The sequence below is a fragment of the Ranitomeya imitator genome, chromosome 5, assembly GCF_032444005.1.
Source record: "Ranitomeya imitator isolate aRanImi1 chromosome 5, aRanImi1.pri, whole genome shotgun sequence".
Classification (NCBI taxonomy): Eukaryota; Metazoa; Chordata; class Amphibia; order Anura; family Dendrobatidae; genus Ranitomeya; species Ranitomeya imitator.
This window is the reverse complement of record NC_091286.1, coordinates 11795766-11813312: the sequence shown is the minus strand read 5'-3', so window position 1 is coordinate 11813312 and position 17547 is coordinate 11795766. Positions and strand designations below refer to the sequence as shown.

The window sequence follows — 17547 nt, the reverse complement described above, 5'->3', positions numbered from 1 at the left end:
CGGGGAAAGTTTGGTAAGAGGGAGGCCGATTAGTAGAGAGTTACAATAGTCCAGACGAGAATGAATAAGTGAAACAGTAAGAGTTTTTGCAGAGTCGAAAGTAAGAAAAGGGCGAATTCTAGAAATGTTTTTGAGATGCAGGTAAGAAGAGCGAGCCAGTGATCGGATGTGGGGGATGAATGAAAGGTCAGAATCAAGGATGACCCCAAGGCAGCGGGCATGTTGCTTTGGAGTAATGGTGGAACCGCACACGGAGATGGCAATGTCAGGGAACGGTAGGTTAGTAGAGGGAGAGAACACGAGGAGTTCAGTTTTTGACAGGTTTAGTTTCAGATAGAGGGAGGACATGATGTTAGAGACAGCGGTAAGACAATCACTGGTGTTTTCTAAAAAGGTCGGCGTGACAACAGGAGAAGAGGTGTATAATTGGGTGTCGTCAGCATAGAGATGGTACTGGAAACCAAATCTACTGATTGTTTGTCCAATAGGGGCAGTATACAACGAGAAGAGGAGGGGGCCTAGGACTGATCCTTGAGGAACCCCAACAGTAAGGGGAAGGTGAGAGGAGGAGGAACCAGCAAAACATACAGTGAAGGATCGGTCAGAGAAATAGGAGGAGAACCAGGAGAGAACGGTGTCCTTGAGGCCGATGGAGCGGAGCATAGTGAGGAGGAGCTGATGATCCACAGTATCGAATGCTGCAGAGAGATCCAAGAGAATTAGCATGGAGTAGTGACCATTAGATTTAGCTGTTAGTAGGTCATTAGAGACTTTAGTGAGGGCAGTTTCAGTAGAGTGTAAAGAGCGGAAGCCAGATTGAAGAGGGTCGAGAAGAGAGTTATCTGAGAGATAGCGGGTAAGACGGGAGTGGACCAGGCGTTCGAGGAGTTTAGAGATGAAGGGAAGATTAGAGACAGGTCTATAATTAGCGGCACAGTTTTGATCGAGGGATGGTTTTTTAAGTAATGGATGTATGATGGCATGCTTAAATGAGGAGAGAAAAATACCGGAAGTGAGGGAAAGGTTGAATATTTTTGTTAGGCGAGAGGTGACAGCTGGGGAAAGGGACTGGAGGAGATGTGACGGAATGGGGTCACTGGTGCAAGTGGTCGGGCGAGAAGATGCAAGGAGCCTGCTTACTTCTTCTTCTGTAACTGCTTCAAAGTCAGAAAATGAACTAGATGCAGTGGGGGAGGGAGGACAGTGTATGGTATGAAGAGATTGGGAGATGATTTCCTGTCGAATGTGGTCAATTTTTTCTTTGAAGTAATTGGCCAGATCGTCAGCACGGAGATCCGTGGTTGGGGCCTGCTCTCTTGGGTTGAGTAGGGACTGGAACGTGTCAAAGAGACGTTTAGGGTTATTGGACAGTGAGGTGATGAGGGTGTTGAAGTAGGTTTGTTTGGAGAGGTGAAGGGCAGAATTGTATGTCTTTAGCATGAACTTATAATGGATGAAATCTTCGGGTAGATTAGATTTTCTCCACAGACGTTCTGCGCACCTGGAGCACCGCTGCAGGAAACGTGTTTGCAGTGTGTGCCACGGTTGTTGCCGTCTGTGCCGAGTTGTTTTATGTATAGGAGGAGCAGCTTCATCCAGAGCACTTTGCAGGGTTTCATTGTAATGCTTCAGAGCAGAATCAGGACATGAGATGGAGAAGATTGGGGCCAATGAGGACTGCAAGTTCTTCATAAGTTTCTGGGTGTTAATGGCCTGTATGTTTCTATAAGTGTGGAAAGTGGGGGCTTCAGTACCTTGTTAAATAGAAGGGTTATGGCCAGGAGGATAATTCTTGGGTTTTTGCCTCTGATGTCCATGCTGCTGATTTGGTCCGTGCCTTTTATCTGGCTCGTCCTGATCGTCCAGGGGGCCCTGGTGAGGGTTCGGTGACCCCTCCTCAAGGAGGGGGGAACTGTTGTGAATTCTGCTTTTGGGTTCCCTCCAGTGGTTGTAGGTGGTAATGCAGTTGTCCCTGAGTTGCAGTCCTGGCCAGGTGTATCTGCTGATTGCAGTTCTGACTGGGGTATTTAGGTGTGCAGGATTCATTAGTCCTTGCCAGTTGTCCATGGTTCTGGGAGGTTTTGGATCTTTGTCTGGTTCCTCCTACCTTGCTGCCAATTCAGCAAAGATAAGTGTCTGGTTTTTGTTTCTGTGGCACACATGCTGTGTGCTTAATAATTCTGTGCTATTCATTTGTTTTCTCTTGTCCAGCTTAGATTGTATCAGTGTTTTCTCAGTCTTGTTGGATTCTCTGGAGTTGCAGATATACGCTCCACATCTTTAGTTAGATGGTGGAATTTTTTGTATTTTCTGCTGTGGATATTTTTGGAAGGGTTTTAATACTGACCACTTAGTATTCTGTCCTATCCTTTCCTATTTTAGCTAGAGTGGCCTCTTTTGCTAAATCCCGTTTCCTGCCTGCATGTGTCTTTCCTCTACTACTCACAGTCAATATTTGTGGGGGCTGCCTATCCTTTGGGGTTCTGCTCTGAGGCAAGGTAGAATTCCTACTTCCATCTATAGGGGTATTTAGTCCTCCGGCTGTGTCGAGGTGTCTAGGATTTGTTAGGCACACCCCACGGCTACTTCTAGTTGCGGTGTTAAGTTCAGGATTTGCGGTCAGTACAGTTTCCACCAACTCCAGAGAAAGTTCCATGCGGCTCCAAGGTCACCGGATCATAACAGTGTTTTGGGTCATTGTCCTGCTGGAAGACCCATGACCTCTGAGGGAGACCCAGCTTTCTCACACTGGGCCCTACATTATGCTGCAAAATTTGTTGGTAGTCTTCATAATGCCATGCACACGGGCAAGCAGCCCAGTGCCAGAGGCAGCAAAGCAACCCCAAAACATCAGGGAACCTCCGCCATGTTTGACTGTAGGGACTGTGTTCTTTTCTTTGAATGCCTCTTTTATTCTCCTGTAAACTCTATGTTGATGCAAAAAATTCAAACAACGGCCTATCTGTGTGACGCTTCCAGAACAAGCCACAGCCACATGTTGATGCCTTTGCCCAAAAAACTCTACTTTTGTCTCATCTGACCAGAGAACATTCTTCCAAAACGTTTTAGGCTTTTCCAGGTAAGTTTTGGCAAACTCCAGCCTGGCTATTTTATGTCTTGGGGTAAGAAGTGGGGTCTTCCTGGGTCTCCTACCATACAGTCCCTTTTCATTCAGACGCCGACGGATAGTACGGGTTGACACTGTTGTACCCTCGGACTGCAGGGCAGCTTGAACTTGTTTGGATGTTAGTCGAGGTTCTTTCTCCAACATCCGCACAATCTTGTGTTGAAATCTCTTGTCAATTTTTCTTTTCCGTCCACATCTAGGGAGGTTAGCCACAGTGCCATGGGCTTTACACTTCTTGATGACACTGCGCACGATAGACACAGGAACATTCAGGTCTTTGGAGATGGACTTGTAGCCTTGAGATTGCTCATGCTTCCTCACAATTTGGTTTCTCAAGTCCTCAGACAGTTCTTTGGTCTTCCTTCTTTTCTCCATGCTCAATGTGGTACACACAAGGACACAGGACAGAGGTTGAGTCAACTTTAATCCATGTCAACTGGCTGCAAGTGTGATTTAGTTATTGCCAACACCTGTTATGTGCTACAGGTAAGTTACAGGTGCTGTTAATTACACAAATTAGAGAAGCATCACATGATTTTTCGAACAGGTCCAATACTTTTGTCCACCCCCTTTTTTATGTTTGGTGTGGAATTATATCCAATTTGGTTTTAGGACAATTCTTTATGTGTTTTTTCATTTAAGACAAATTAAATGAAGATAATAATAACAAAGAATTTGTGTTTGCAATCATTTTCAGGAAGAAACTGAGTATTATCTGACAGAATTGCAGGGGTGTCAATACTTTTGGCCATGACTATACGGCCCTGTATACACCTGACATACTGACACTATATCCCACATTATTATACGGCCTTGTATACACCTGACATGCTGACACTATACGGCCCTGTATACACATGACATGCTGACACTACATACCACATCACATCATTGGCTCTGACAAAGATCATTCTTATCGAAATGCGTTGCCTCTGTCCGTGTTTTGGCAATTGTCTGGGGAGAACATGCACACCATGTGTATTTTAATATGATCGAAAAAAGAAGAATTCAATTTAAGGGGCTGGAACCATCTACTTTTCTCATACCACATCACTACATCACATTACCAGGCCATTGAAGACGTCTCTCTGGTGTATGTGCGTTGTGATCAGACTTTCGATCTTCATCCTTTGATACTTGCTCATGTTCTGGACTGTCTGATGTATTAATTCATTCCCGATTTCTAGAAACTTCTTGTTGGTGCTCTGCATGATTTTCTTGTCTTCGGCACCGGCGCACAAAGCCTCTTCTGTGTCGTGTGTCCATGATATCTGAAGGCTTACAATGCAGACCTGTAATAAAGACATTGTGACCTCTATGAGCATGGGAGGAGCAGGGATAAGATACACTGCACCAGCTAGAGGGATTGTGCATTACTAATCATCACTACAAGGTGCGATAGGCGCCCCACATGGAGCACCAGGACAGACGCTGTATATTGGGGGTCAGCAGACAATTCTGTAAGATAAAGGATGGCAACACACACGTACCTGCACTGGAAGGTTTTGAAAAGAGCTGAGAAGTTGAAATCCATAGTCATTCATCTGCTGACATATTGATCGGATGACTCTATTTAATGAACTCTGCTGCACGAGAAGAAGGTCCCCCAACCAACACTCGACTGGACCCTGTGCCCGAACCGGACGATCCAACTGAAAATCAGATAGATGTGTATACGGCGAACAATATTATAGAGGATGGCGGCTAAAGTGTGCAGATGTAATCCAGGATCAGCAGCAGAATAGTGAGTGCAGCACTGGAGCATAATACAGGATGTGAGTGCAGCTCTGGAGCATAATACAGGATGTAACTCAGGATCAGTAATGTAATGTATGTACACAGTGACTGCACCAGCAGAATAGTGAGTGCAGCTCTGGGGTATAATACAGGATGTAACTCAGGATCAGTAATGTAATGTATGTACACAGTGACCTAACCAGCAGAATAGTGAGTGCAGCTCTGGAGTATAATACAGGATGTAACTCAGGATCAGTAATGTAATGTATGTACCCAGTGACTGCACCAGCAGAATAGTGAGTGCAGCTCTGGAGTATAATACAGGAGGTAACTCAGGATCAGTAATGTAATGTATGTACACAGTGACTGCACCAGCAGAATAGTGAGTGCAGCTCTGGGGTATAATACAGGATGTAACTCAGGATCAGTAATGTAATGTATGTACACAGTGACTGCACCAGCAGAATAGTGAGTGCAGCTCTGGGGTATAATACAGGATGTAACTCAGGATCAGTAATATAATGTATGCACACAGTGACTGCACCAGCAGAATAGTGAGTGCAGCTCTGAAGTATAATACAGGATGTAACTCAGGATCAGTAATGTAATGTATGTACACAGTGACCTAACCAGCAGAATAGTGAGTGCAGCTCTGGAGTATAATACAGGATGTAACTCAGGATCAGTAATGTATGTACACAGTGATTGCACCAGCAGAATAGTGAGTGCAGCTCTGGAGTATAATACAGGATGTAACTCAGGATCAGTAATGTAATGTATGTACACAGTGACTGCACTAGCAGAATAGTGAGTGCAGATCTGGAGTATAATACAGGATGTAACTCAGGATCAGTAATGTAATGTATGTACACAGTGACTGCACCAGCAGAATAGTGAGTGCAGCTCTGGGGTATAATACAGGATGTAACTCAGGATCAGTAATGTAATGTATGTACACAGTGACTGCACCAGCAGAATAGTGAGTGCAGCTCTGGAGTATAATACAGGATGTAACTCAGGATCAGAAATGTAATGTAATGTATGTACACAGTGACTGCACCAGCAGAATAGTGAGTGCAGCTCTGGAGTATAATACAGGATGTAACTCAGGATCAGTAATGTAATGTATGTACACAGTGACTGCACGAGCAGAATAGTGAGTGCAGATCTGGAGTATAATACAGGATGTAACTCAGGATCAGTAATGTAATGTATGTACACAGTGACTGCACCAGCAGAATAGTGAGTGCAGCTCTGGGGTATAATACAGGATGTAACTCAGGATCAGTAATGTAATGTATGTACACAGTGACTGCACCAGCAGAATAGTGAGTGCAGCTCTGGAGTATAATACAGGATGTAACTCAGGATCAGAAATGTAATGTAATGTATGTACACAGTGACTGCACCAGCAGAATAGTGAGTGCAGCTCTGGGGTATAATACAGGATGTAACTCAGGATCAGTAATGTATGTACACAGTGACTGCACCAGCAGAATAGTGAGTGCAGCTCTGGGGTATAATACAGGAGGTAACTCAGGATCAGTAATGTAATGTATGTACACAGTGACTGCACCAGCATAATAGTGAGAGCAGCTCTGGAGTATAATACAGGAGGTAACTCAGGATCAGTAATGTAATGTATGCACACAGTTACTGCACCAGCAGAATAGTGAGAGCAGCTCTGGAATATAATACAGGATGTAACTCAGGATCAGTAATGTAATGTATGTACACAGTGACTGCACCAGCAGAATAGTGAGTGCAGCTCTGGGGTATAATACAGGATGTAACTCAGGATCAGTAATGTATGTACACAGTGACTGCACCAGCAGAATAGTGAGTGCAGCTCTGGAGTATAATACAGGAGGTAACTCAGGATCAGTAATGTAATGTATGTGCACAGTGACTGCACCAGCAGAATAGTGAGTGCAGCTCTGGGGTATAATACAGGATGTAACTCAGGATCAGTAATGTATGTACACAGTGACTGCACCAGCAGAATAGTGAGAGCAGCTCTGGAGTATAATACAGGATGTAACTCAGGATCAGTAATGTACTGTATGTACACAGTGACTGCACCAGCAGAATAGTGAGTGCAGTTCTGGGGTATAATACAGGATGTAACTCAGGATCAGTAATATAATGTATGTACACAGTGACTGCACCAGCAGAATAGTGAGTGCAGCTCTAAAGTATAATTCAGGATGTAACTCAGGATCAGTAATGTAATGTATGTACACAGTGACTGCACCAGCAGAATATTGAGTGCAGTTCTGGGGTATAATACAGGAGGTAACTCAGGATCAGTACAGTGTAATGATTCTACATTTCCATATGTAAACTATGACAATGTTTAGAGGCGGACAGATATTTTAAGATATTGATTCTTCTTTATAATATAATAACATAATATTATAAAAATGAGTGCAGTAAATTCTTACCTTGATTACTTCTCCTTCTCTTGACACTACAGATAAGATCTGGTCATAGTGTGCATTAGAGAACTCTACCTCATTAATATTAGCAGAAATTGCAGATAGATGAGGCTGAAATAAATTTATATGAGTATCACCATCTAAACGCCCTGGATCCTGTAATAACACAGATTCCACTTTCTTTTTGAAGAATGTGAGGAATTGCACATCTGATTGAGACGAGCCATATTTGCTGTGAAGCCAGACCATTTGGAATGTCATTGACATTGCACTTTATGTAACAGATCATTATTGTTGTAACAGTCAGATTCTAATTATTTCATTTACTTATTTCTTCACTGATATGTCTGTCTTAAGCGGTCACGCCATCTAGCAGACCCCAGGTGAACCCTGGCCTTCACCCTGGATTTACAATGGGATGCCCTAGGTTACGACCACGGAGTGGCTGCTTCCAAAAAAAAGCGAACCTGAGGCAAGAGTAGAGGAACTAGGGACAAATCCGCAGTCAGGATAACAGCTGGAGTCGGATACTAGGTGCAACAGGTGGTTAGATAGAGAGAAGCTAGGCCAGTCAGGATCAGAGTCAGGAGGGGCTTAAAGGCGTATTCCCATCTCCAAGATCCTATCCCAATGTGTAGTAGGTGTAATAATAGTATTTGCAAATACCTCCAATTAGAAATGTAGTATAGTTCTTGTGATTGTCTATGCCGGTTACCCCATCTTCAGGGCATTGCAGTAGCTTACGTATGCATGGTTATAAGCACTCAAAGCGATAGTTAGTTGCCAGTGGTCGTGCACATGGGGAAAGTGGCATAGCTAATCAGAAGAACTATACATTTCTAAATAGAAGAATTTATTAATATTGCACCTACCACATATTGAATTAGGATCTTAGAGATAGGAATACCCCTTTAAGAATAAACAAGTTGGATCAGAATCAGGATCAGAGCAGGAGGAGGAGTAAAGTGATTCAGGAAAAATCCAAGCAATAACTGGCAACCCCCCGCAGTAAGCCAGGGGTTTCAGTAGGGAGTGGAATTACCCCACTGGCCTAGATCACCTATTTCAGGTGTCTACACAAGTGTCACCTGACCGAACGGCCGTCTTTAGGACTTGTAAAATCTTATTTAACTCGTTTGGCTCTGCACAGCGAGTACCAGAAAGAACTGCTGCTCTATGAAGAATCTCTCCTTTGTTTTTTGCAGAAATATCTTGGCTGTAGAATCTTATACAGTATACATAATAATATAAGCTATGACAGAACATTATACTTGGATTGTGTGCGAATCACTTGCTTGTCCCAGAATCTCCAAAAGTGTAGGATCAGACACGAAGAAAAGTCTTGGAAAAATCAGTCTTTTTCCCTCCAAATACCTGAAAGACAAACAGAAAACATTCAGCTGCCTTCTGTCAATGCTGCTGCTTATCTTAATAATTGAATATAGGACGCCTTCCGCCGTGGAGTTTTGTGTCAGCTTTTCTCTTTCTCAGCTTAAAAGGAAAGTGCAATAGTCTGCAAAAAACAATGGACAGTCTGGGCGACAAAATGCACTGTACACATGTATGGGACGGGGGGAGAGTGTTGGCTTTCGGCAGAGGTATTGATAAATCATAAATAGTAGCTGATCCAATGTGCTCTCATGCACCTGCATTTATTTCCTATCAGCATCATCTGTTTACAATCATGATGAGACCGTACAGTGCAAAAATGTCATTCAGTGGTGGAAGAAATGCTGCAAGGGCAGAATGTTTTACAAAATAGAAAAAAATTTGTATCCATTACCAAAATGAAAGTGAATTAACAAAGGAGAAATGGAAATCCCATCAGTATCTGGTGACCGCCAGTCACCTCCATCATCAGTATCTGGTGACCGCCCGTCTCCCCATCATCAGTATCTGGTGACCGTCCGTCACCTCCATCATCAGTATCTGGTGACCGCCCGTCTCCTCCATCATCAGTATCTGGTGACTGCCCGTCTCCTCCATCATCAGTATCTGGTGACTGCCCGTCTCCTCCATCATCAGTATCTGGTGACTGCCCGTCTCCTCCATCATCAGTATCTGGTGACCGCCCGTCACCTCCATCATCAGTATCTGGTGACCGCCCGTCTCCTCCATCATCAGTATCTGGTGCCCGCCCATCTCCTTAATCATCAGTATCTGGTGACTGCCCGTCTCCTCCATCATCAGTATCTGGTGACTGCCCGTCTCCTCCATCATCAGTATCTGGTGACTGCCCGTCTCCTCCATCATCAGTATCTGGTGACCGCCCGTCACCTCCATCATCAGTATCTGGTGACTGCCCGTCTCCTCCATCATCAGTATCTGGTGACCGCCTGTCACCTCCATCATCAGTATCTGGTGACCGCCCGTCACCTCCATCATCAGTATCTGGTGACCGCCCGTCACCTCCATCATCAGTATCTGGTGACCGCCCATCACTTCCATCATCAGTATCTGGTGACAGCCCGTCGCCTCCATCATCAGTATCTGGTGACCGCCTATCACCTCCATCATCAGTATCTGGTGACCGCCCGTCTCCTCCATCATCAGTATCTGGTGACCGCCCGTCTCCTCCATCATCAGTATCTGGTGACCGCCCGTCACCTCCATCATCAGTATCTGGTGACCGCCCGTCTCCTCCATCATCAGTATCTGGTGACCGCCTGTCACCTCCATCATCAGTATCTGGTGACCACCCGTCACCTCCATCATCAGTATCTGGTGACCGCCCTTCACCTCCATCATCAGTATCTGGTGACCGCCTGTCACCTCCATCGTCAGTATCTGGTGACCGCCCGTCACCTCCATCATCAGTATCTGGTAACTGCCCGTCACCTCCATCATCAGTATCTGGTAACTGCCCGTCACCTCCATCATCAGTATCTGGTAACTGCCCGTCACCTCCATCATCAGTATCTGGTGACCGCCCGTCTCCTCCATCATCAGTATCTGTTGACCGCCCGTTGCCTCCATCACTTCTCCTCATCACTTGTATATAGGTTATGGAGGGTCTCGGCACGAAGTTGTACCAAACATCTTGGAGACCGGACCCCAGATCTTCTGTGTATGAGGCTCATGCAGATCCTTCTGTCTCTTCCTGTGATCCCAGACAGACGGGATGATGGGAGATCAGGGCTCGGTGGAGTCGGATCATCACCCCCAGGACTCCTCGTTACTAGTGGCATTGGCTGGATATTGGGGGTCATTGTCCGGATGTAGGAGCAGACAGATGGCATTACATGATGGATATCTATTGATTTGATTTAAATTTCTCTTTCATTCATTCACTTTGTATTTTGTTAAATGATAAAAATAAACTATTACACTTCTATTATGGAAGCTTCTTACCCTGCAGCATTATTGAAACACCTGCTAGGTCCTAGACAGCCGTAAGAAGCCATAAAGCAGCCGTAAGAAGCCATAGAGCAGCCGCAAGAAGTACAGGAGGAGCAGCCATAAGAAGTACAGGAGGAGCAGCCGTAAGAAGCACAGGAGGAGCAGCCGTAAGAAGCACAGGAGGAGCAGCCGTAAGAAGTACAGGAGGAGCAGCCGTAAGAAGTACAGGAGGAGCAGCCGTAAGAAGTACAGGAGGAGCAGCCGTAAGAAGCACAGGAGGAGCAGCCGTAAGAAGCACAGGAGGAGCAGCCGTAAGAAGTACAGGAGGAGCAGCCATAAGAAGCACAGGAGGAGCAGCCGTAAGAAGCACAGGAGGAGCAGCCGTAAGAAGCACAGGAGGAGCAGCCGTAAGAAGCACAGTAGGAGCAGCCGTAAGAAGTACAGGAGGATCAGCCGTAAGAAGTACAGGAGGAGCAGCCATAAGAAGTACAGGAGGAGCAGCCGTAAGAAGCACAGGAGGAGCAGCCGTAAGAAGCACAGGAGGAGCAGCCGTAAGAAGTACAAGAGGAGCAGCCGTAAGAAGTACAGGAGGAGCAGCCGTAAGAAGTACAGGAGGAGCAGCCGTAAGAAGCACAGGAGGAGCAGCCGTAAGAAGCACAGGAGGAGCAGCCGTAAGAAGTACAGGAGGAGCAGCCATAAGAAGCACAGGAGGAGCAGCCGTAAGAAGCACAGGAGGAGCAGCCGTAAGAAGTACAGGAGGAGCAGCCGTAAGAAGCACAGGAGGAGCAGCCGTAAGAAGCACAGGAGGAGCAGCCGTAAGAAGCACAGGAGGAGCAGCCGTAAGAAGCACAGTAGGAGCAGCCGTAAGAAGTACAGGAGGATCAGCCGTAAGAAGTACAGGAGGAGCAGCCGTAAGAAGCACAGGAGGAGCAGCCGTAAGAAGCACAGGAGGAGCAGCCGTAAGAAGCACAGGAGGAGCAGCCGTAAGAAGCACAGGAGGAGCAGCCGTAAGAAGTACAGGAGGAGCAGCCGTAAGAAGTACAGGAGGATCAGCCGTAAGAAGTACAGGAGGAGCAGCCGTAAGAAGCACAGGAGGAGCAGCCGTAAGAAGCACAGGAGGAGCAGCCGTAAGAAGCACAGGAGGAGCAGCCGTAAGAAGTATAGGAGGATCAGCCGTAAGAAGCACAGGAGGAGCAGCCGTAAGAAGCACAGGAGGAGCAGCCGTAAGAAGTACAGGAGGAGCAGCCAGCTCAGAAGCCTTTCTTGCCGAATTGCTGGCGTGTTTTATCCCATAAGTACAGAAAGAATCAGACACCAATCGGCTGCCACAATGGTGTCTCCAGCAATCAGCTCTTGTTCTGAGCAGCCGTCCGTGGTGCTGCTGGGAGGATGCCATACCCTGTGAGGGACTTCCGGCAGAGTTCCAGCTGTTTGTGCAGATGAGGCAGCAGGTTGGCCATGGTGTCATCCCCGGCGCAGCACTGAACGGCATTGGCATTTCCATGCGCTCGCTGCATTAACTTCACCCAGGTCTTGTCTATGTTCTGGAAGCGCTTGACCTCCTGCATGTGAAGAAAACATTTATCTGTATATAGATCCCCATAGATTATATATACTCCTACAGTTCATCCGTGTTCACACACAGGCCTCTCACCTGTGGCAACTGACTGGCTATATCTCCAGAAACAAAAACTGCTTCCAGGTAGACCCAGAGGGTCTGAACCAGTAACCACTCCTCTAGGATGTCGAACGACGCGCTCAACTTGTGGATCCAGCTGTGAATTTGGTTTTCAAAACGTTCATTGTATCTAGAACACAAAACACAGGTATTGATCGCTGCTATTGAATACTATCGTGTAAAAGGATTATATATAAAGGATTCCTAAATTCTGACAAATATTTGAAGAGAAGGGAACTTTCTCCAGGTCTCAGGAATAAATGGAGTGAAGAAAACATGCTGCCTCCTCTTCTCTCCGATCACTGCAGGACAACGGGAGACATAAAGCTGATATATGTCCGAACTCCCTGACAATATATGGCTCTAAGTAATCACTATGCGGGTCTGGACTCAGGAGTCAGGCTTCATCATAAGGTTGGGAGAATAGGGGCTGTGGAGGGGACCAGGGCCTTTTCTCGTGGGACTCGCCAATCGGGCTTGAGAGCGGCGCTCGTCTTGGCCAAGCTGATGAACCGGACGTCCAGAGAGTCATTGATCTCTGTAGGTTTTTGCTTATTTGGGCCTTATATATGAATGTCTGCATTTAATACTGTATAGAGTATCCCACAAAGTATCATTCAGCCGACTGCTATTTCTCCCGATCTCCCGCTCCTGTGCTCTCCATCAGATAATTCTGCTCTGGCAGCGGCTTATTTCTCTGTGGAGTTATAGGATTAGATGATTGAATTCTGTGCGATTTTTACGTCTCCTGACATAATGACAACGACTATCTGGGGGGCCCCACAAACATTAAATGGTTGGCTGATCCTGCTGAAATCAGGGCGTCAGCCGGCTTTTATCTAATGGACCTTTGCTCTTCCAGTAGAAGACACAGAAGAAACCACATGGACCCCGAATCCCTGAAGCCAGCGATTTTCACGCCGGTCATGATGAGAGCGTTAGAGTCAGACCCTCCTGATTTATTAAGAGGCGCATCAGTGCTAGTGAATCAGATGCATCTGACGGGTTTCGTGCGTCTCATCACACATCTCACTCAGGTGTAAGGAACGCCATCGCTCCTCAAGCAACAGATACGTTATGGCGTCAGCCACAGCTTTGTCCATTGTGGCAGAGCTTTGAGAAACTGTAGTGAAAATGCCGAAAGTCACAACAGTTTTGCAACTCTGAGTTGCACAAAAAGTTTGTGACTTTTAAAAGCAATTTACACCAGAATTCTGGCAAAACTGCTTTGCTGCATCGGGGCCACGGTGTGCTGGGGAGTAAAATATGGGAGGTGTATGCGGACATACATTCTCCATTACCTGCTGTTAAGCAATGACCCGAGAACCATCAGACTGTCCTCTATTGCTCGCATGGTCTCTGCAGCTTCTACTCCATTTATTAAGAGTTCTCCTCTGCATTTAAAGGTTGAAAAGTGTAAAAACTGCTTGCTCCAGACGTCTGTTATATGCGCAAGTTTGCTTTTAATGTCCTTCTCCTTCACAGCTGATGTACAGATATCCTGTGGTGTGAGAGATAAGAATTATAACCCACGGAAAGTGACTGAAAGAACTAATTATAATCAGAAGTTTATGTTTAACAGAAACATATTCCGCAGCGCTGTACAGAGCTTGCCATCACTCATATTAGTCCCTGTGCCCACCACCACATCCCGGGGGTCCCCACCCTTCACTCTTTTGACAATTGTTGCTATGTCACCCAGGGGGTTAACAATGGCCCCTAAACTCTACCATTGTATTACACTTACTGGACTAAAGAATATTATAGAAGATTTAGTCAAATACGTTGTATTAACAAGTAGAAAAAAAGTAATAAAGAGGGGGGACTTGATCGAGATTTGGGTATTGTATATCAGTCTTTATCCAGGGTGTGCTGGAATAAGACGCGTCAAATTCATGAAGGAGCGTGCGTCTTATAAGAACATAGTAACATACTTAGTAAGGCCGAAAAAAGACATTTGTCCATCCAGTTCAGCCTATATTCCATCATAATAAATCCCCAGATCTACGTCCTTCTACAGAACCTAATAATTGTATGATACAATATTGTTCTGCTCCAGGAAGACATCCAGGCCTCTCTTGAACCCCTCGACTGAGTTCGCCATCACCACCTCCTCAGGCAAGCAATTCCAGATTCTCACCGCCCTAACAGTAAAGAATCCTCTTCTATGTTGGTGGAAAAACCTTCTCTCCTCCAGACGCAAAGAATGCCCCCTTGTGCCCGTCACCTTCCTTGGTATAAACAGATCCTCAGCGAGATATTTGTATTGTCCCCTTATATACTTATACACTTTCAGCTGAAGTGCACCAGGTTCAGAAATGTTACTCTCATCGCTGACTGCAGTACAGGTCTGTTTCAATTTACACCTCTTTTGTGGCTAAATTTATAATGAATTTATTGGGCCGCGCTCTACCGTGTCCATTCCGATAAGTTCTAAACAGTTTTCAAAAAGTTACTGCAGCTGGTGTAAAAGTGCTAGATTATTGCACATCTACGAGCTGCAGGAAACAAGATTTGTGACATTTCAAGATGTGTGGCACAAAGAGTTTGAGAAATCAACAACTTAGGCTCGGTTATTTCAGTGTATGTTTAAGTGGATCCGCTCCAAAATCCTCCCGCAAAAAGGGCTTAAAAAACTTTGTATTCATTTCTATTAGAAATCTATTAAGCTGTTAATGTTTTTTTTTCTCAAATAGGATCTCTAAGACGCCTCTTATAAAAGAAAAAGCGCATGTTACTACACTGAAGCGGATCCTGAAGGAAACCTCTCCAGTCAAGGCACCGTCCAATCAAAAGTATTCAGGGAAATAAAAACTCTTGAAAAGCAGCATTTCCTCAAGTGATTTATGTCATTCATTTTTGAAAGCCTCAAAAAACTCCTAGTGAACACACCCTTCCTAGACAATTAATTTGCAGAAGATCACATCCAAAATACTACCTCAAAAACAGAACCCGGCAAAGGAACTGCAAAGTGGATTTCCCATACAATTGAACCGGCGTTTTCTTAACTTTTTTTTTTCTGTAGAGGTTTTGAAAAACGCCTGATGGGACAAAGGCCTTACTCTTCGGTTTAGCGGATCGTGAAGGAAAAAGGTTGAAGCTAGGCAATGTCCAAGGAATGTTTCATGAAAAACCCCTTCAAATCCTCTTATAGGGTATGTGCACACGATGTCTTCTCAGGCGACAGAGCCTCGGAGCTTTTCTAGGTGAAGGCTCTGCAGGAAAACACTGGCGGAGCCTCTCCTGAGGCAGCTCGTGCTGTAGTTGTTTGCCTCGGCTCTTCCGGACGTCTTTTGAGCTTTCCCAGTTGACCTGTAGTTTGAAGTACAGAACACCTTCTGACCGGAAAACGCCAGAAAAATGTACAAGTCACTTTTTTAAACCTCTTGGCGTTTTTAGAAACCTGAAGTGGTTAAAAGGCATTAAAAAGCCTGAAATGGGTGAACGAGTGGCTATATCATAGATATGCAAGTATTCATTCTTTTGAGCATTTTCTGACATTGTGTGTACATAGCCTTTCAGATTTGGAAGAGGATTTTGTGAGTTTCCTTCACATGTCACTTGTCTGATAGCCCTGATTCATTAATAGGAGAAGCGCACCATGGCGCTTCCGGTAATCCTAAACTTGGCACAGTCTTGTGACATCCTTCATTAGGCGGATTCTGTATTTGTGGTATCAATCCAAACAGACATCCGTCTCCAGGAACATGCATGTACAGAATGTAAGAACATCCAGTGTTATCACAGTATAAAGGAGGACAATGAAATAGGTAACGGACACTCACTGTAATTGTATCCTTATGCTGAAGAATTGAGGCTTCCATAATGTTACTCAGGCAAAACGAATCGGACTGAACATCGAGTCTGCGTCCTAAAAGATCTGCGATACGGTCCCAGTGCAAGTTCATCATGGCGTCATTTGTCATCATTTCTAATAATGGACAAGATTCGATGAAGTCATTTATTATTTTCTGAAGATCCAGGAAAAGTTGCCAGTGCTCTAGGTCCTTTGTAAGTTTATTACATCTTTAAAGAAAGTGAGAAAACATTCAGACATCGATCGCTCGTCTATGGCATTTACTTCTTTATAGAATTATTTATGGCTCGTACTTTTTTTGGTAATCCTTCAGCTCTGCGGTAATGCTCTGCACGTTTACATCTGACCAGACGGTCTCATTGTACCCATTAATACTCTTCATCACCACTTCATATAACCCATACAGCTTCTGTAATCGTCCGAGCTCCGTCCTGTGGAAGAAAATAAGATTCATGTTTATTCATTTCCCTCCATGTGCAGTGAATTAGTGAAAAAAAAAAATGCAATTCCACCGTTAATTTTTGGGCTTTGTTTTTTTTACAGTTTTTGTTGTGCGCTCAAAATGACCAAAAAAATGTAATTTCAGATTTATAAGCATCCTTCAACCCAGGGCTGTGGGTATACACCCTGCCACGAGAAGGTGCGACACTAGGTGACCTGGTGGGCTATGTAGGGCACTGGCGTATACACGGCAGGGTGCTGTATGAGGTTTTATCAGAGAGCACTTGGCCCAATGATATTCTATGGGTGCTGGAGATCTGCAATTATTTCCTCATACTGATTCAGCAGCAAGCTCCGATAATAATCAGATCATTTGTCACCCATACAGTGGCATGTAAATGTTTGTGCACCCCTGGTCAAAATTACTGTTATTGTGAACAGTTAAGCAAGTTGAACATGAAATGATCTCTAATAGGCATAACATAGTAACATACATAGTAACATAGTAAGGCCGAAAAAAGACATTTGTCCATCCAGTTCAGCCTATATTCCATCATAATAAATCCCCAGATCTACGTCCTTCTACAGAACCTAATAATTGTATGATACAATATTGTTCTGCTCCAGGAAGACATCCAGGCCTCTTTTGAACCCCTCGACTGAGTTCGCCATCACCACCTCCTCAGGCAAGCAATTCCAGATTCTCACTGCCCTAACAGTAAAGAATCCTCTTCTATGTTGGTGGAAAAACCTTCTCTCCTCCAGACGCAAAGAATGCCCCCTTGTGCCCGTCACCTTCCTTGGTATAAACAGATCCTCAGCGAGATATTTGTATTGTCCCCTTATATACTTATACATGGTTATTAGATCGCCCCTCAGTCGTCTTTTTTCTAGACTAAATAATCCTAATTTCGCTAATCTATCTGGGTATTGTAGTTCTCCCATCCCCTTTATTAATTTTGTTGCCCTC

The 17547-nt window shown here is 44.9% G+C and overlaps 1 protein-coding gene across 1 annotated transcript in view; it reads right to left on the bottom strand.

Annotated features, from left to right (window-relative positions):
• DNAH8 (dynein axonemal heavy chain 8) overlaps positions 1-17547 on the bottom strand; it is a 239106-nt gene that overhangs the window by 143781 nt on the left and 77778 nt on the right. Inside the window, exons 19-27 of the mRNA XM_069726468.1 lie at positions 16430-16567; positions 16105-16345; positions 13621-13820; positions 12296-12449; positions 12040-12203; positions 8574-8676; positions 7309-7413; positions 4618-4779; positions 4195-4419 (exon numbers count right to left, since the gene is read on the bottom strand). Coding sequence (XP_069582569.1) covers positions 4195-4419; positions 4618-4779; positions 7309-7413; positions 8574-8676; positions 12040-12203; positions 12296-12449; positions 13621-13820; positions 16105-16345; positions 16430-16567 — 1492 coding nt within the window. The remainder of the gene's footprint in view (positions 1-4194; positions 4420-4617; positions 4780-7308; positions 7414-8573; positions 8677-12039; positions 12204-12295; positions 12450-13620; positions 13821-16104; positions 16346-16429; positions 16568-17547) is intronic.